The 19,928-nt window shown below is 44.1% G+C and overlaps 2 protein-coding genes across 4 annotated transcripts; one reads left to right on the top strand and one right to left on the bottom strand.

The window, feature by feature from the left end:
* Nucleotides 1–8: 8 nt before the first annotated feature.
* On the bottom strand, nt 9–11,528 carry adad2 (adenosine deaminase domain containing 2). 3 transcript variants are annotated; one of them, XM_063187040.1, is made up of 10 exons: nt 11,364–11,528; nt 9,503–10,275; nt 9,102–9,230; nt 7,646–7,657; nt 7,039–7,189; nt 6,292–6,450; nt 4,763–4,977; nt 3,343–3,580; nt 1,412–1,544; nt 9–846 (listed from the first exon to the last, which is right to left on the bottom strand). In XM_063187040.1, exons 2-10 carry the CDS (start codon nt 10,224–10,226, stop codon nt 736–738), a joined length of 1,872 nt encoding a protein of 623 aa, XP_063043110.1. In that variant the 5' UTR covers nt 10,227–10,275; nt 11,364–11,528; the 3' UTR covers nt 9–735. The 3 variants fall into 3 exon arrangements, with proteins under 3 accessions (XP_063043110.1, XP_063043109.1, XP_063043111.1); XM_063187039.1 differs by having other exon boundaries at nt 11,396–11,528; XM_063187041.1 differs by lacking the exon at nt 7,646–7,657 and having other exon boundaries at nt 11,396–11,527.
* A 668-nt stretch (nt 11,529–12,196) lies between these two features.
* krcp (kelch repeat-containing protein) lies at nt 12,197–19,827 on the top strand. The gene is made up of 13 exons (XM_063187038.1): nt 12,197–12,419; nt 12,896–13,060; nt 13,597–13,678; nt 13,769–13,819; nt 14,721–15,030; nt 15,358–15,489; nt 15,990–16,177; nt 16,845–17,041; nt 17,490–17,581; nt 17,808–17,862; nt 18,112–18,209; nt 18,616–18,710; nt 19,038–19,827. Exons 1-13 carry the CDS (start codon nt 12,358–12,360, stop codon nt 19,173–19,175), a joined length of 1,665 nt encoding a protein of 554 aa, XP_063043108.1. The 5' UTR covers nt 12,197–12,357; the 3' UTR covers nt 19,176–19,827.
* The last annotated feature ends 101 nt before the right edge of the window (nt 19,828–19,928 follow it).

The following is a 19,928-nucleotide window of genomic DNA, read 5'->3' as shown; positions in this document are numbered from 1 at the left end:
CAAGCATCCTGAATTGACATTATATTTATTTTTTGTTCATTGAAACAATTCACAAGTGTGTACAAATGAAACTTTTTACGCTTTTTACACTATATACTATGCTCTCTTCCCAAAAGTGCGTGGGTGTGCATGCATGTGTGCAATGAACTATCTTAAAAGATGTGGTGAGCTAGTCTGTCTTCAGCAGGAAAGGTATCACACTGTGTGCTACTGCTGCGAGGATAACAAGAAATTATTCCAAGTAAAAAATAAATTAAAATTTAAAAACAAAATAAAACCGTGGCAAGAACCTCAATCTTGACTTAAAATATTTAACATTATTGAGTTAGCAAGAACTAAGAAAACAAAAACAAAAAACTCCTTCTGCCTAACTAAGTAAAAACGTTGAATGCAAAACAATCCTATGACCCACTCTACCCTGTAACCATGACCTAATCCAGTTATTACAGAAAGGCATAGTTTACAGCTTACACCTGGGACCAGGGTTACATGGTGCGAGTTCGGGAGATAGAGAGCAGACAGACAGAGGGAGGTGATGATGCAAAACACAGGGTGATAATACGACCACCAGCTATATTCGTCTCTGATTGGCTGGAATGGCTAGAATGGCTCTCCAACCTTTGGCTGGTGGCTTAGCAAATTGTAAGAGTGCCATTCTGGCCAATCAGAGGCGAATAAATTGTACGGCCGCATTGTCACCCTGTGTTTCGCAATATCGCCAGAGGAAGGAGCAGTTCAGCGCTTGAAGCAGTCCACCCGCTGTTTGGAGTTCCACGGTCCGGCGTCATTGGTCCTGAAGCACTCGTTGACAGTGGCTTTGGCCTCCTGGTACAGCTTGGCGGCCATCTAAAAATACCAACCACTGCATTACTTCCACATGCACACTCTCCCTCAGCACTACACAGTCCTACTCCACAGTCCCACTTCAGTCACTACATAGGGGCCTAACTCTGTAACATGCGATCATGACACTGCATATGAATAACACGCCGACTTGAACGGTCTATCACGTGTGCACAACGACAATGACGAGTTGACATTTGCATATTAACTCGTGCTCTACAACGGCCTGTGACGGGTTAGGATAAGGGTTGGTTTTGGTCAGGGCACAATTCCTCCACTTTCCTTGCTTGTTTTGCTGTTGTTGACAAAAGAAAATCTGCAGAAATGTTGCTTTACTGACAGATTAGGGTTAGGGATGGTTTTGGTCAGGGCACTAGCGTGAAATAACACACATTCTCATGATGCCAGTCCATCCAAATCAGTTATCGTGCTGACAAACAGACAAACAAACAGACAGAGAGACAAACCAATGCGACCGAAAACATAACCTCCTTGGCGAAGGTAATAATTTTTTTAATTACCTATAAGAGACTATAAGCAGCATTATGCCTTCTCCAACTCAACGTACCTTGGCGCTGCTGTAGGTATCGAATGAGAGCAGTTCCATCCGGCCACAGAGCGAGGCCACCTTGCGGAAGCCGAAATACATCGCCTTCTTGCACAGACGACTCGTCATATCCGGTCCACTCACAAACGGAGAGCTGCCATAATGCACACACAAACACACATACACACACGTTAGTGACAGCCACACACACACGCAATAACAAATGTGTGCGTGCACACACAGACACACACACAATAACAAATGCATACGCACACATGCACAACAACAACAAATGCACACAAACACATGCACACGTTTGTGACACAAAGGAGACAGGGACAATCGGAAATGACAGGGTGAAACAAACAAATATCCACAGGTCAGACAGCACCCTACAGTGCTTTTTCCCTCACTTTCAGACCGGAACAAAGTTAAAATAGAGGCTTTTTAACCTCTCTCTTTTTGTACCTGACCTACTTGCATTATATCAAAAGAAAAATGTGGAAAGTGTTGAATTTACTAAAATCTGACTCTGACCTTAATAATAATAATAATTATTATTATAATTAGAGCAACTGAAAGCTCTATTCCCCATGGTGCTAAGATGGGTAGAGGGGACAGAGAGGAGAATGGAGGAAGAGGAACGGAGGGGGCGGGAGGGAATAGCAATGTGAATGAGATAAGATAGATAAGGAGGGGCAAGATTGTGGATAGCCTTGAAGGTGTGCAGAAGTACTTTAAAGTGAATTCTAAATTTGATAGGGAGCCAGTGGAGATCTTGCAGTGCAGGGGTAATATGGTGAGAGGAAGGGGTTGTAGTAAGCTTAATGATACAGGCAGCTGAGTTCTGGACCAGTTGGAGCTTGTGGAGATTTTTGAAGGAGACCAAAGAGGAGAGAATTACAGTAATCAATGCGGGAGGTGACAAGACTGTGTACAAGAATGGAGGTAGAATGGGAGGTGAGGGGCGGAGACGGTTAATGTAAGCAGACAGTGTGATGTTGTTAATGTGGGAGAGGAAGGATAGAGAGCCATCAAGCATGACACCCAAACTCTTAACTTGAGGGGAGGGGGAGACAGGAGAGCTATCAGTTGATAACTATTTGCTTTGGATAAGGTGGATTTGGTGCCAACTAGTAGGACTTCAGTTTTGTTAGAATTCAGTTTAAAAAAATTGGAGGGGAACCAGGATTTGATTTCAGAAAGACAGGTGGTGAGAGAGGGGCGAGGGAGAGTGTCAGAAGGTTTGCCAGATAAATAGAGCTGGGTGTCATCAGCATAGCAATGGAAATTAATTTTGAATTTGCGGAAGATATTACCAAGGGGAAGGAGGTAGGTGATGAAGAGGAGGGGCCCCAGAACAGAACCTTGAGGCAGACCAGAGCTGACAGGGGAGGGCTTGGATTAGAATGACTTCATTTGAATAAATTGAGAACGGCCAGAGAGATAAGAATGGAACCAGTCAAGGGGTGTGTTACTTATGCCAATTGAGGAGAGTCTGTGGAGAAGGATGGAATGAGAGATTTTGTCAAAGGCTGCACTGAGGTCAAGGAGAATGACAATAGAGAGTAGGCCAGAGTCTGCAGCCCTGAGCAGGTCATTAGTGATTTTAACTAGATTCTTGTATGGAGTATAGGCCTCTATCAGCCGGTGGTAAACAGACAGTCTCTGTCGTGCTTATCTCTTTTTTCCTACTGGCTGGTTGCTTTGATTGAGACACGGTGTAAAGAATGTTTCTGGTAAATAACATGAATGTGTACCATAAAACATAATATTATAATGACTATGACAAGGAGATTTCATGCCACATGTCCACAGTCGATAGGAAAATAACATCCAAAAACAATTTATGTCCACCCCACATTTCATACCAAATGTACACCCCTAGCTCCAAAAGTATTTGAATTAACATATTTTTAGTATTTGAGCCCCTCGCTCCAAAAGCCACTCACAAGTCCACGGTGTAGCCCGCGGTGGCGTCCAGCACTTCGATGGTCTCGTCTCCCCGGCACCAGTTGAGGCTGAGGTCCCTGCAGCGGTCAGAGGGGAGCAGGGGCCCGATGTTGTCTCCGGGCAGGAAGAAGATGGCCGAGGCCTTGTAGGGGGCGCGCAGAGAGCCCTGCCAGCCCTCGCCCAGCCGCTTGTTGATGGTGTCCGACACATGCTCGTAGTAGCTGCTGGACGGCCCCGCTACACAGACCAAGAGGGAAGAGGCGACGACCAGAGCACATTGAGCTTACTCAATTGGTTAAAGATGAGCTAGATATACACAGTACATTCAATGTTGATCAATTATAACACATACTAGATCACAGCTGATGTTACCCAAATCTTCCAGACCTGATGTTCCCCAAATCAAACGGAATGCTTACTTCAAGATAGTAATGCTTGCGAGCCCAGAGAATAGATAATGTGGGTTTCATGTACGTATTTAACCCAGACATCTTTACATAGGGCTGCACAGTTTCACAGGTGGTGAAACTGCAAAGTTTACCGACATACTCCGCTATCTTTACTGACATGGCACATTCGGACAGGGCTAACTTTCCTAGTTATTATTAATTTAACTCCCGTTAAACTAGTCCCATCTGAATAGGGTTTAAGTCTGCCTGAACCAGAAAGAGACTTTGGCTCTCCACTGAGGATGATGCTAGTGATGCAAAGTGGCTCATCAGATGTTGGACAATTCTTTCTTTATTTATTTTTATAAACCAATTCTAATTCCTGGGTGAGTATGTGCTACTCTGGGTCCATTTTAATATCTAATCTCCTGTCCTCTCCTTGTGCGTGTGGCCTCGTGTTGCAAGGCACAACGTTGTTGACAATAGAAGCTTTATTCAATATCTTCCAAAAGCATGATTTTGTGATCTGCATTTGGCATGTTGAATGGGGGATAAAAATCCTCCAAAGGTTGTTGTGCCTAGGCAGAGAGCGGGGAAACTTGATCGCTTCCTCCACAAAGCTCCCCCGCAACAGTGAATCAAAAAACAATCCCGGCAGCCACCCGATCAACTTCCTTAGAATTGTCTTTAGTTGGACATTTTATTACTTTGATATTACAATCGAAGCTACAAATCAACATTGTAGTATCCAAATATGATGTCTCTGAAACTATTTATAGCCTACTTCAATAGATTAGGTCTGCATTGCGCTGGTCAACTAGCCTACTTAAAGTAATGCTGCGTGACAATGTCAAAAACATAACTCGAACCAAACTCCGGGTTACACTGTTTGTAATGGAAACACAAACCAGGCTGACTGAGCATCACCACTCAGCTCGACACAACACCATGATACGGCCGGGTTGTATGTGGAAAAGTGCCTATAATGTGCTGGACCCTGTGACTGCAAATAAACTTTAGGTCTCGATACCCAGGGTGACGCTGGTGATGTAGAGCGGCTGGATGAAGTGGCTCATCAGCGCCCCCTGCACCCCGGTGACGGTCCAGCGGGTCAGCTTGTCGCTGTCGGCCATGCTGGTGATGTGCGACGCCCACACGCTGATGGGCACCTCCGAGGCCGCCAGCAGGGAGCCCTTGGCATAGCAGTTTAGCTTCAGAGACTCGTAGTTGCCACTCTTCAGCTTCCTGTCAGAGATCAACAGAGCAGAGTGTAGTCAGCAGAGGTGGGAAAAGTACAGAACATTTGTACTCAGGGTTTAAAAGTTCATCTCTCACGACTGACGTCCTCACACTATACCAACCGAGGGTCATATGCGAGCAGAATGCTCACACTGTACGACGCGACAGGCTTGGTTTGCGGAACTGCAGATGACAATAACGCGGAGGGGAATACTCATGAACGGCCATCCGGGTACTTTGCTCTTAAATTTGCGTTACGCCCCTTTATGGGTGAAAGCAAACCGAATGTCTTATTGACTTTCATGCTACATCGGCTAGCCTAAATGAACACATTCCATGCTTCAGCCACGGCTGTTTGGCTATATTATTTGAACAGCCGGCAACACGACACGTTTTCGGCATGTTGCGCGTGAACAACGCTTGTCTACAGGTCCTTATCTTTCGTTTATTAAACCCCAACACCACCAATTGACTTGCATTACCTGTTTTCCCCCACAAATGGGCGTAACGCACATGGAAAACGTCACGCCGTTCATGAGTATAGAGCTCGAAAGTCCCGCCCCTTAGTTCCGCGTTTCACGGGACCTAAGCTGACCATTTAACAACGTGGTAGCGAGTAAATATCTTCTGATCTCAGTCATGATATGCGCTGGGCTACAAATATGCTGTTTAAGATGATAGATAAAGATTATTCATGCAGAAGTATCAATGTTTTGTTCCGAGGCCGTCGGCATGGAAAATGTGAAGAAACACAGCTTTCTAAAAAATGTGGGGGTTCGTACGAAAAATTAAGCAAAAATATCAGAAACAACATATATGGAGCTCGTGGCACAACTCGAAGGGGATCGAAATGCCATTTTAATACCGCCATTGGATTACATGCTACGATTTTCGGCTAAAAACGCAGTTGAGGTCCCATGAAATCGGGGGAAGTGACGTCACTTTCGAGCTCAATTGCGCACCTAAGGTGGAGGGGAGGATGCGCCCAAGAGCGAATCACGCTGCCCTGGCAATTTTTTGTGCATCGGTAGAGTGCACTGCTTCAACTGTGCAATTCACTCAAGAGGGGCGACCAGGATATCTAGCAGTTTTTATTTTCTTGCGACCATGCGATTACAGACCGCAAGGTGGTTGTGAGATGAAATTGCTTGTCATTACCCCATGTACACTACACGATGTGAGACTCACAATTGACCTACAATTGAGCAAAAAGAAAAAATTGGCCCGTCTCCTAAAAAGACGTGTGACTGACAAATCGGCAAAATGGGGCCAAAAATCGTGCATGCCCGGCTCAAGACCCTGCTCAAAGGCATTACTTACGCCAAGGGGCACTGTGCAGCTCCCTTCGGGGTCTGGTTGGTGTACAGGTGCAGGTAGATCTTGGGCTTCAACTGAAGGAGCTCGCCTACCGTGGCCCTCTCAAATATGGAGTATTGTTGCTGAGGGCTGAAGAACAGCAGGAGCTGCTTGTATAAATACCTGAGGAACATGAGCAAGAGATGGTTAAAGGTCATGGGTGTGGAGGGACCACTACATGTCTTGTTGACTACACCTGTCTGTTGGAATGAATGGGTTCTTTCTAATGTGCAGACTCCTATCCTTGACCTGTGCTTGTAGCCTCGCGTTTCGCTGATGCCCTGCCTCCGTGGAGAAAACTATAAAGTTTCCCCACTGTCAGCCTAGCCACAACAACTTTTGGGAAATATTCTTCACCCCCCCCGATTGCAAATGAGAAAATTATATTAGAATTGCACTTTTGCGAGATATTGAAATACACTTCTGTTGTCAGGGACGTCATCATGAGGCCACAAGCAGGCAAGGGAGGAAGGGAGTTAGGATATTAAAATTAACCCAAAGTCTCTATTCGAGCAAGACCCTCTTTGTTCTGGGCTGATGCTGCTTGCAGGACAGTCAACCGAAACTCAAAACCCAACACACAGATTTCACCTGCAGACCTGTGGACTTGGTCATTCTTAATTAGTGGGCATTAGCCGTCGTTGTAGCACCAGACGCCTGAGCCCCAAAAAACGTCATTGACCCGTATCCGCACTGAGTGACAGATTGTACCTTTTGAGGGCTCTGCGTGCGATGACGGTGGCGTGGCAGTCGTGCACCACTCTGCCTGAGTAGGAGAGCCACGCCGAGCAGCTGCTCTGCCCCGTGCCGATCGCCACCACCTCATACAGCTCACTGCACCGGCCTCGGCTGGAGCTCGCATCTGCAACATGAACACACACAACACACACACAAAACACACACACACAGAACAGAGACAGAACACACACACACACGTACGGAGAACACACACAGACCACATACACAGAATAGAGACACACACACACACACACACACACACACACACACACACACACACACACACACACACCTCGCACATATAGAGACGTCATACAGACATACAAACACCAGACATACACATACAGTAGCTCACAAAAGTTTTGTGCAATTGGAAATTTCGGCATCCTCACTAAGGGGTGTACTACCTTTTGCTGCCAAAGGATTATCTATGGCTGCATTTTCATTTATTTTCAGGGAACAATAGGTTTTCATGCACCTTTATTCTGTACACTGATTGTCATTCCATCAGTGTCATCATCCCCAAGAAAATAATATAACTGATAATAAAAATCTGCCAAAAGGTGAGGTCTGTACTCACTTGTGAGAGATACTGTATAATTTAAACATGGAAGACACACATAATAGAAACATATTACCATTAACTTAATACTACTGCAGAGTTACACACAGGCACATTTATTCTACATCTTCCACACACACACACACACACACACACACACACACACACACACACACACACACACACACACACACACACACACACACACACACTTTACCTGTGCCATCAACACTGAGGCACACAGGCAAAACGCATCAACTACAGCTCAGTGAATATATTCACAGATTCCGGTGTCTTCCATTTTTCTCTATTAGGCATGGAAACCAAATAAACAACACGCCGATTTTACAGTCCGATGCCTTGGTGTTCTGCACCAATAACCTCTGCAAAACACACACATTCATGTATGCGCCCTCGCACACACACACATCTTTGGTCTGAAAAGCCAGATGTACTGGCTTCATGCATCACTACCTTTTAGCAAAAGCACACACACACACACACACACACACACACACACACACACACACACACACACACACACACACACACACACACACACACACACACAGATTCCCTTTCAGACAGACCTCTAAACCGAGCATCCTGCAGTGCTGATCAAACAGAGTACAATAAGTCATTACACTAACTGGCTAACTGACCTTGCCGCTCTAACGTTGATCAAACTTTTCAGTTGTTTATTTGTGTTGCTTTTTGACATTTACCACAATTACATGGTTTCTCATTCACACACGCAGACACACTCACACACACCAACAGACACACACACAACAGCCATATCTACAGAGCAGGGGGCAACCCCCACCCCAGGTCAAAGGGAACAGCTGTGGTACCTGGAGTACTCCCCTCCCCTCATCCACTATGGATATGGATGTGGGAGTGTGGTCGTCAGGACCTGCCCCCAATCCATATACTTAATTAGTCATGTTGGCTTGTTCTGCTGTCAGGGTTGCCAATTTTTTTTCTGTGGGGACCTTCCCTTGTGAACGTTACGCGACATATTCCAAACAGCAAACCTTTTTTGCAGCACTCACATGTCAAGCCACCCCCCTCCATGGGCGTAGTTTTAGGTGTGGATGGTGGGGAGTGGGGACATGTCCATGCCACTTTTGAGGTAAACCTAGCTAGTATTTTTTATTTATTTTGGTAAGAGATGGGGTGTGTGTGGTGGGGAAGAGCTGCAGTGTGTGTGAATATTTGTAATGTGTGTGTTATGTATGTTTCTCTGAGGACCCTCTCGAAAACGAGATTTTTATCTCAAGAGGCTATCCTCCAATAAAGAAATTTGAATTTGAATTAGTACCCACCACCTTTTCACAAGTACTTGTATAATGCAAAAATAGTATACCTGGACAATTTGCCAAATGAATGCCCCCCCCCACCACACACCACAATACCAATTTTCAATTGCAGTGGGGGCAACTGAGCAATTGACACGTGGCCACAGACTGACCTCTCTCCAGGACGAAGGCGGCCACGCTGCTCTTGGTGCTTCTGAACTCCGGGTACTTCTTCAGGATCTCCTGGAGGCACACGCTACTCACTGCTGCCACTCGGTTCTTATGCCAGTCAGCCACATTCACTGCAGGTACAAAAAAATAACAATGACTTTATCGGTGTAGTACAATTCATATAAGACATGCAGTTCAAAGTTAGATTAACAACAATAATAAAAATAATGATAAAAAATAAAGGTGAAAAAATATTAACAGAATAAATTGATTAAGACAACAACAGGGAGTAAGGAAAGAAACAAGTATTATATGAGGTGAGGTGAAGTGGATATCAAACCAGCTTCCCATCCACCCACCCATCCATCATTTTGATGCACAGTGAATATCTGAGGTGCCTCACCTGCGTCGATACTCGTTTTTCTTCTGTTGGCGGGGGTAGAGGAGGTGGTGTCCTGCCGCTGCTTGGCCCCATCAATGCCCTCCTCCTCATCCTCATCCTCCTCCTCCTGCTGCGGATGCCTGCGTGCCTTATCCACGGGCGGGATCGACGGGATGGAGCAGTTATCCCCCGAGTCGTCGCTGAAGCCATCTTCGCCCTCCAACTCCTCATTGCCGATTTTGTCCTCCACTTCTAGCCAGATGGGGCGGCCGCTCTTGGGGGGGCAGCCAGACACCAGGACTGGTGGAGAGGAGCTGCGCTTGGAGGGGCTGCCCGCCAGAGGCACCACCCGGCCCGGGGGTGCACCACCACCACCGCCAGGCGACACCACCTGGCTCCTGACGCTGCCCGTGTCTGAGAAACCCGACCCTGTGGCGCTTCCGGACGTGGCCTCCAGCAGAACCAGTGGTAGCTCTGCTTCAATGAGCTCCAGGTCCGGGGTTCGGATTCGGGGCCTGGCGCCGGTGAGATTGTAGGACTTGTAGTCGGGGATGAACTCGCTGGCAGGACGTGGCTTCTGCGGCATGTCCTGACGGCTCATGGTCACCGCACCACGGCCCCTGGTGTACTGCTTGGGCTGCTGGTGGTGAGGAGGATGGTGGTCTGGGGGGCTATGCATGACCAGGCTGGCAGCTATTCGCCTTCTGGCGCCCATGTCTCCACCGACGTCTCCTGCCTCTGCCATTTGAGGGTGAAGAAGCGCTGTAGTGGGGTATGAAACAAGCAGCTATCGTCTAAGAGAGGGGAGAAAATTGTGATAAGAGGCGTTGTGTGAATATGGTTAACAACTTCAAACTTCTTCTAGACTTAGACATAGAATTTGCAAACATTATTCTTTTGAATTGTCCTTTTATAGACAGCTTCACTAGTAAGACTAGAAAATGTATAAATTAAAATACTCTTACACTTACTGAACATTTTATGAAGGGAATTGTAACATTATTGTGACATGTTTGCACAACACTGATTTGCACATTGTAATATATATTGAATGGACTGACCTATGTTGAATTGCGACTACAAACGGAGCTACTGATGACTGATGAACCTACTTTAGAAATTGGATGTGTTATGTAAAAATATTGATACTGATGAGATGTGGGACTGGATGAAAGCTCTACTACTGCAACATGGACATCACTGTTTGTGTAAGGACCTTGAAGTAAGCTTATTCACATTGCATTTTTGAACATTGGTATTTTGTGGATTTTAGTGTCAACAGATGCCCTGAACCTGAACCTGAGAAGTACAGTATTAGCTGTTGTGTACACATAGAAAATGACTGGGCAAAACGCATCAAGAAGAGATGGTAGCCAGCCTTGAAGTAGGGCTTTGGGTTTTTTGTTTTTTTTTGTTTTACCAAATCATTCACCGAAATGCTTTGATTAACATGTTCCCTCTAAAACGAACAAACCCAATTTGTGATTATATTAGCCTCAATAAGGGCCGGGGCAATGTTATTATTTATACAGAATAAAATGGCATAATTTATACTACAAGAAATGCGACGCATGGCTAGTTAGCTCAATCCTACGGCTAATCAGGGTCGGCAACGTCAATTAGACTTATATTAGTCGACCACGACACAGTTAAATAACTTTGCACCGTTTTAATACTTTCCACATCAGGTGTTTTAATACATGAACCCGTGCATAAGCGATATTTACTTCGGCTGCAATGTATGCGGTCTCTCTGGGTATGATCGTGCATGCCACCGCAAACACCTGCGCTAACAGCCAAACAGGCTAAGCCGAACTGGTCAAACATTTATCAAATGATATGCCACCTCAAGTGTAATTTGACTCCTGTGCATCATACATACATTAAGGCAGTTCTTAAAGTGAAAGGCTTTACCGGCGCTTCTCAGAAACTTAGGTCAAAGGACCGGACCTGGGTCTTCACCACCGACGCACTCCCACCACACGTGCTAGCTAGAGCTAGATGTTCAGAGATGTTCTCAAACCAGACAGAAAGACAGACAGAAAGACAGACAGACAGCCAGGCAGCTGAGCCAGAGAATCTCTAACAGGGCTGAGCCTGGCAGACTGAGTCGTGACGTCACCCATAGAACTTGAGCAGAGTCCAAATGATTTGGGGAAAAAAAGAGAAAATGATTTGAATTTGAAGTTGCTATTTGAAAAATGATGTTAAAAGGTAACGTTATGATAAAATTACAAATATAAGAAAATATTTGCCATTTCCATTTCAGTTCATGAGGCAACAATGTTACCACAAGCTGGTTCTACTGGAGGATATTCCAATAAAATACTACCAAGACAAATGTACTTGGAGTAAGTACACGTAATAAACCATAATACACTTCATAAAACATCATGCAGCAGCTCTGGGACTTCATTCTCTAATTTAAAAAAAAAAGATGAGAGCTCTCTGATAACGGGATTCTTCCCACCACAGTCAGTCCTATACCAGAACTTGCTTCCCATTTTCTCTGAGTTAACAATGGAAGATCTACAGCTCTGGTTGTGTTTTGTGATGTGTTTGTAAATCAAGATCAAAGAGTTCAAACGTCAATGCGGAATGTCCCGCCTACTTTAGTGTACGTTTTCCTGGTTGGCTCAGCTCTCCACTTCCGTAGCAGCTTTGATTGGTCAAATGAACACCCCGCCTTTGAGAAGTGTTTATTCCTGTGGCGCGCAATTCTAATTGTGCAGCAAGTAGACAGGCCATCTCAACGTCGTTCTTACTTTTGAAGTTATTTTAGTGAAAGTCTTATTAACCTCGGACAGTCAGACTGCCTTTTGCGTCTTTTTGATTCGTATTTTCGGCTCGCTGTGCATGTTGTCGCATTACACAACATGGAGGAACTGAGTGTTTACGCGCTTTTTGGACTTGATGAACCACCTCGTAAAATTCTTGGGTAAGAGACTTCTACTACTACTGCCCTCGAAATGCGCATTTGATTCCCAATTGTATGGATGAATGTCATCATTTACATGTGTACATCACATTTTACCGGGATACAGTATACTGCGGATTTGCAACAGCCGTAAAACTGGTTGTAAACTGTTGTGCTATAGACCTCTTTCCGTATGTGGGTAGGCGATATTTTGCGCAATGTTGCAAAGGTACGTTATTTTACCATTTAAAACACCGACATACAGCTTCATTGTTGCCTAAATGCTTAGATTTCTTTTTGATGGATTAATTATGTGGTGACTGTCTATCTAAAAAGGCTTGCGTTTATGAGGAAATATGGTTGCATCGGCCTACCTTTGTTTGCCATTTTCTGGCGTGACAGCGGTTGCATTTACTTGGTGCAAAGAAGTCCTACCTAGATTAATCTCGACCCGTATAGCCTTAATCTGTGTAAAATTAATTTGGGATCATTTTCAGTCCCGCAGAGCCTGGACAATTAAAAAGTGTAGCCGTACCTGCATTCGTGCACCAGGTGGTGCTGTTCAGCAATGGCGGCTGGGGAGAGCACTCCAGTGCCACTGTTGAACTGAGAGATGCAAAGCGGAATCCCATAATTTCTGGAAAACTGACACCTAAAAACAAGTAGGTTGATTGCACTGGATTTTAACACTGAAAATAAAACATAAATTCGAATGTGGTTAAAGGCAGGTTTTCGAGCCTTTAAAGGAACAGACCACCCTTGTTTGATTTACACATATTTGCAGTATTTCCCAGCATTATTCATGAATGTGCATATAATTTTCCTCTCAGTGTTTTCAGTACTTAGATTTATTGATTCAGAATTATTAGCATAGCTTAGCATAATCACTGGAAGTAAATGGTATCTTTAGCATCAATCCACAAGTGATCACTGGATGGAATTAAATTGCCCTTTTACATTCTGGTGAATTTTACATTCATTTTAAAATGGTTTATAAGTACATTTTATGATGTTTTATTTTGTACCATAGACTTGCATTACTATGCATAATTTGGCCATACTGTTAAACTGGGCAATGTAAATACATAGACAAAAATGATATGCACATTCATGAATAATGCTTGTAAATACAGCAAATATGTGAAAATCAAAAAAGGGTGGTCTGTTCCTTTAAGATTTATTTGGTGTGTGTTTTCAGGTCCCTATGCTGGGAGTACTGGGAAGATGGAATTTGGTCCAGTGGGGCAACAGTATCTGTTAAATTTGACAGTGAAGCGAAGGTCAGTCAATCTTTTTATACTTGTTGCATTTTCTGAGCGTGAAGCTGCCTTGGACAGTCTTGTCACCATGAATCTGTTTTCTTTTGGTAGGCCACTGGTGATGTGTTGACAGACCTGGCCAAGAAAGAATTTACACCAGAGGTAATTTCACGGACAGTAAAAGAAAAACATCACATTGGGGGCTTTGGTGTTCTTTTTTCTTTTCATTAGTTCAAAACCTAGCATGATGTGTATGGAGTTTTAAGAACATTTTAAGCGACACCATTCTGGCAACAGAAAGGAGAAATTTAATTTTATGGAGCCAGTATTGACTGACGGGGCTATCGTGACTGTGAAGTTCGTCTGCACTTCTAGTTTGGCCAAGCTGTGTCCAGAGTTTGGACATGCTTTATCCATGTCTAACAAAATGGCTCTACTTTCTAATGGTTGAAGCAGCAACCGCTGGTCATTGACAAAACTGCAGTAGTACATCTGATTCCATTCGGGGGACATCCTTTCGAGCCATTGGAAATGCTCAGTTTGTGTGAATTGACAACGAAGAGAGGGCCAACATGAAATTTGGCGCAGTGTCACAGGAAGCATGGGTAGTCCAAGGCTAAGCCTTCTTAAAGGATTGAGACCTCTGATTGCCTGCAGCTTAGTTTTTAAACATTTATTAATTATTTATGAATACATGTTTAAAAGCAAAGCTGCAGTGTGCTACAGTCTCTACTTTTAATGTTTATCCCTCTGTGGTGCACCTGCAAGCTGAGGGATGATGCGTAGAGTTCCAATTGAACCAGAGATTCTTTAAGTATATAGAGATATGCCAACATAATGGGTTTCTATGGGCAACTAATGTGACCAGGTTCCGGTCTGCCTAAAAGGGCATGTCATAATGCTCCTAGTATTGAATAGAACAGTCCTTAGGTCTGCCTAAAGGGGGATCCCCCCCCCCTGCAATAATAGAACCCGGAAACAATGGGCCAATGGAACCTCTCTCTCTCTCTATTCTCTCTGATTGAACTGTGACCTCGGATATCTTGTCCTCCTGTCCCTGCAGTGTACTACTGCAGCCGCCCCCTCCGTGCGAGAGGCGCCAGGGAAGAGAAAGAGAAGCGCGCCGGAGCAGGAGCCAGAGGATGCCACCACCACAGCTACTGATCAGGAGAACACCTGCCCCAACGGCCAGGCTGCCGAGAAGACCACGCCGCTCAGAAAGGGTCGGAACGCGCCACGTGGCAGCCAGACACGCCTCTTCTCCCCGAAAGAAGAGAAGCCACCGGCCAGCGTCCAGGCCAGCGTCCGCAGCACCCCGCCGCCCAATCCCAGAGCCAGGGGCAGACCAGCCAAAACTCCTACCACCCAATCAGGTTGGTTCGTCATGTCAGGTGCCATTTTTCTATTCTTAGAAACCCCTTTTGGGGTTTCTGATTGGCATGAGAAGTCTTTGTCCCTTCCAGTATATTTGTAATCTGCGCTAGTTTGCCACTCGGGGCTCGAACCCGACACCTGCAAGTCAACGCTTCAGTTCAGGCATGGGCGGCACAGCACAATACAGCTGAGTTTAAGGTCCAGTCCTATAACCCATTTCTACCGATACTGTATGAGATCTTGAGGGGTTTCTTCATCGATGCCAAATAGAATTTGTGTGTTTGCCGATTGGCTAATGTTGGCTTTCCTCCCTCCACTCTCTGCAGCCCCATTGGACCATCCCTCGGGGCGCTGGGGTCAGAGCCTGTGTCCCATTGACTCCCAGACAGCCATTCTGATTGGTGGACAAGGCGCCAAGATGCAGTTCTGCAAGGATCCCATGTGGAAGCTCTGCACAGGTGAGCTGAGTGAAAATACAGTATATTACCGGTGCGCATTCACATCCATGTTCATATATTGTAGTTGTGTTTTATATACTGTACTTCTATACTCATACAGAAGTCTACATTAATAAAATCGTATGTATGTTTTAAATTATTTTGTGCTAGTAGTAGTCTACAGTCCTGTGCATGGTGTATGACTTGTCTGTGAGGGTGTCTATTGAGCTGCTCATCCATCCAGATCAGAGCAGTCAAAAGAGTTTGGTCGTAAGCAACATCTCCAAGTTCAGTTGCTTACGACTGAACGCTTTGACACAATGCCTGAGCGGTTTTGAAGCTGTAGTGTGTGGAAGATAACCTGGTGTGATGGTGTTGATGTCATATAAGTTTACCCTTGCCTTCACTTAGGGACCCTATTCTCCATGCTGTTAAACTCTGTATGTCTTGAAAGAGAAAGGATGGTGTGAAGAAACAAATTCATTCATTCCTTCATTAATTTGTGGTCCGTTTTCCTCCAGAGGACTTGTCGTGGGTGCCTGCCGAGACTCTGGCTGAGGGCCCCACGCCCGAGGCCCGCATTGGCCACACGGCTACCTACGACCCCGAGTCCAAGCGCATCTTCGTCTTCGGAGGCTCCAAGAGCAAGAAGTGGTTCAACGACATGCACATCCTGGACACCCAGAGCTGGCGCTGGACCATGGTGGAGGTGAGGGAGGGAGGGAGGGAGACAAAGACAAGTCTTGAGCATGATGTTAACTAGTGAAAAGAAACAATGATGGTTGTCTGTACACTGATGCAATTCTCCCATAAGTGAATTTATAAACTCATTTTGAAGACTGTTATCCTGTGTTTAAAAGGTTGTGCTAATAACTTCATTTGGGAGTATTTGTCAGTACATGGCCTCATATTCCTAATCCTTACAGTCAGTAAAACATCTGTCTGACTAATGGGCTGTCGGACCAATGGGCCAACCACGATCTAGACACACTACACCGACCTCATCATTGTCATTCTTTACTGTTGAGAACTTAATTGGGCTCTTTTTCAACAACCAGATCTTTTTTTTTTTTTACTCACAGTAACGATAAACAAAAAGAATCAAACAAAACAAAAATGAATACAATTCTTGATCATTGGCCTTGTTTAAATGAGACATTTCATTCAGAATAAAACTTGATTCCGTTTTGAAAACATCATGTTAACACTTCACAATTCGGAACTAAATGAAAGTGCAATGAGAACTCGATGGAACTATTAAATTCAGAATTATTTGGAATTAAAAGCATAATGTAAGCAAGGCCATTATCTAATGAATGATTCCTAATCTTAAATGACAAAGTTTTCCCAACCCTCCCGTCCTCCCTCCTCTCCAGGCCCAGGGGAAAGTACCTCCACTGGCCTACCACAGCTGCAGCCTGTTCCGCGGGGAGTTGTTTGTGTTCGGGGGAGTGTTCCCCCTGCCCCACCCCCAGCCCGACGGATGCAGCGACTCCATCTACATCTTCAGCCCCGACATGTCCATCTGGTACCAGCCCATCGTCAACGGAGACAAGCCGGCTCCTCGCTCAGGGTGAGCTTCTTCACAAGATAACTCAGTTCTATGTACAAGGTGTCTCATTGCTCATTCTAGATCGTTTTTTTGTCAACTGAAGGTGCACCACCACTCTAACAATATTGGAGAACAGTGACGGATGGATAGGAGGAATATGTTTTTGACAAAGCAATGTGACAGTCAATGCACGTGCAATACAAGAACAACTTAAAATGATTCCCTCTCTAAACTTCTAATTCTAACAATGTAGGAACTGTATGAAAAAAGATGGTAATTAAGATCTACTACAGTATAGTTGCTTCAAGTACAAGAATTGATTAAAAGTACACAGTACTTACAAAGACATCCGTGATTTATTTTATTTTGCATGTGCTAACGTTAAAACATTCCAAAGATGGTTTCAATGTTGTCCACAAAAAGGCTAAAGTAACGATGGGGGTCTAATCATTATGCCATTTGTCCACAGACACTCTGCGTGTGTAATTCAAGGGAAGATCTTCATCTTTGGTGGCTGGGACACGCCTGTGTGTTTCAATGACATGTACATGTTGGACCTGGGTAAGACTGCCTTCTCTTAACATTAACATTTTAATCGTAAGAATAGAATTAATATTCACATTTTGTTTGATCTTATCCCTAATACTAGTAGAAATATTGTTGAGATTATAGTTGAATGCACAGACTTCTACTATATAGAAGTCAGTGATTGAATGCAGTTACACTGAAACACCTGATGTCTTTTCTAGGTAAATTAAATTGGTCTTTTTTTCTACCATTATTTCAGGCTTGATGGAGTTTTCTGCTGTCAAGACTAATGGAACGCCTCCTTCTCCAAGAAGGTAAGAAAAAAAACTTTGATTTTCTTTTGCCCAGAATCTGGAGCTGCTTAAAAACCTTCCATTAGAGTACCTCTCTCCCTTCAATGTACAAAACAAGGTTTATGACTATTTTGCCAGTGCTATTGATGCCTTGCTTGACCAAAAGTATGAGTGCCAGTTAAGCGAAGTCTTGCCAGATACTTGTGAAGTGGTTCGTAAACACTCGTGCTGCTATGACCAATTGCAATTCTCCTCTACCTTTGTTTGTAGCTGGCATGGTTGCGCCCTGGTGTCAGAGACACGGTTCCTGGTGCATGGAGGATACAACGGCAACAATGCCCTTAGCGACACCTTCCTCTTCGATACCGGTAAGAGAAGCGTCAAGACTACCGGCCTAACAAAGTGTTTTTTTCTTCTTTTTTTAAATTCAACAGCAACACAAAAGTATTGTGTTTTGGAAAAGATGGGGCTAGCTCTACAAGTCTATTGTATTTGAATTGAACACATAGGAGAAAAAAGTACAACCTACCACTACCAGCTTTGATCACTAGAAGTCAAAATTCTACCAAACGTAATGAAACAAGCTGAATATACTGTTTATTTTGGTATTCTGTATATCGTTTAAGGTGGACATTGTAAGTTTAGTATCTTCAGCCAAGCTGTGAATGTATGGGCAAACAAAATGCAGTTTTCGAGTGGTGTTTGTGTGTTTTTAACGTTTACAGTGATGTGTGCTTAGCTGCAGGTGTACTTGTTTGTGTTTGTTTTCTTTAGACACCAGCAGCTGGACCACCATACGGCATTCCCAGCTAACTTCAGTCCCACGCGCTGGCCACTCTATCATTGGAATGACCATGGCAGACACACAGGTATCCATCGTAAAGATTGGCTTCCATAGTCAACACAAATTTTGCTTTTGCAATAAACTCCTCTCTGAATTATTGATTGTGAATGGATGGGGAAAAACTGCATGTTGTAGTCAATCTACACACACTTGCAGTACACTCTTGTTCAAAGTTTAAATAAATGTGTTCAGTTCAGACATTTGACTGCACAAAAGACCTATAAAGTGTTAACCATGAATTCCTCTGAAAGCTAATCGTATTCGCTTGTGAGTTGGTATGAAAAGTTATAGGTGAAAATGTATTTCCCGATGGTGCCTTTAAGATGTGTTTTTTTGTTTCTTTCTTGAACAGGGCTCCATGGATGAAGACCAGCCCCAGTGGTCAGATGAGACAACACCCAAAACGCTGCTCATCTTCGGGGGAGGAGACAACGAGGGAAGCTTCTTCTCAGACCTCATAACGCTCTCTGTGGAAGACCTACAAGATTAATCTGGTGCTGTGAATGCGGGGTGCGTGTAGACGGAATGAATGACTATTTTTATATTATGCGTATAATGATGGATTGGATGCAATCTGGAAAATTGGTACTTTTCAAATAATATATAAAACACCTAACAGAATTATTGGCTTAATTGACTGAGGTTTGTGTGTGTGTGCGCGCGCGCGCTCTCTATTTTTTGTCCTTGGAATATGGGTTAATGAAAATGGGGTGGTGTATTTGTTTTGTATATAGGCTCCTAAGGGCGATGGGGTAGGACTTTTAACCGTGTGAATCTGAAATTATATGCCGTATATATTGTAGTACTTGTTCTTTTTAAAGTTAAGTACATTTTCTCTTAAAATGGGCCTGCATTTCCTAAAATGTACTGTTGAGGGAATTTAGTTGTTTTGAGAGAAAGCTTTTCCATGTTTCTCTTTTTTGTTTGTTTGGTGTTTGTGTGTGTGTGTATGTTTGCGGGGGCGGGGGTGGGGGGGGGTTAAATCTCAGGTCAAGTTGTACAAAAATAACGTCTATATTGTTCTTATTTTGATGTATATGTTTGGGGTTTTTTAACAGTAGCTTTTTGTTTTAAACCTTGCTGTATATATTGGTGTGCCCCCTTTTTTAATGAAATGATCAATAAATTCAGTGTGCAATTTAGTGACTGTGTCCTATCAGTTTCCTTGCCCAAGTAAACATTGTGTTTGCCTCTAAGAACACACTACAAAGCATATTTAATGAAATGTATTACTCCATAGTTT

Source organism: Engraulis encrasicolus, chromosome 21 (genome assembly GCF_034702125.1).
Source record: "Engraulis encrasicolus isolate BLACKSEA-1 chromosome 21, IST_EnEncr_1.0, whole genome shotgun sequence".
NCBI classification, from domain to species: Eukaryota; Metazoa; Chordata; class Actinopteri; order Clupeiformes; family Engraulidae; genus Engraulis; species Engraulis encrasicolus.
The sequence above is the reverse complement of the archived record's forward strand: the minus strand, read 5'-3'. Positions and strand labels throughout refer to the sequence as shown.

Excerpts from the sequence above, each read along its gene's own strand:
- krcp (XM_063187038.1), top strand. The coding sequence starts at position 12,358 with ATGGAGGAACTGAGTGTTTACGCGCTTTTTGGACTTGATGAACCACCT. Across the intron at positions 15,031-15,357 it reads AACTCCTACCACCCAATCAG|CCCCATTGGACCATCCCTCG; the intron begins GTTGGTTCGTCA and ends CACTCTCTGCAG. Across the intron at positions 17,863-18,111 it reads ACGCCTCCTTCTCCAAGAAG|CTGGCATGGTTGCGCCCTGG; the intron begins GTAAGAAAAAAA and ends CTTTGTTTGTAG.
- adad2 (XM_063187040.1), bottom strand. The coding sequence starts at position 10,226 with ATGGCAGAGGCAGGAGACGTCGGTGGAGACATGGGCGCCAGAAGGCGA. Across the intron at positions 4,978-6,291 it reads GCTGCACAGTGCCCCTTGGC|GAAGCTGAAGAGTGGCAACT; the intron begins GTAAGTAATGCC and ends GATCTCTGACAG. Across the intron at positions 1,545-3,342 it reads GCGGGCTACACCGTGGACTT|CTCTCCGTTTGTGAGTGGAC; the intron begins GTGAGTGGCTTT and ends GCATTATGGCAG.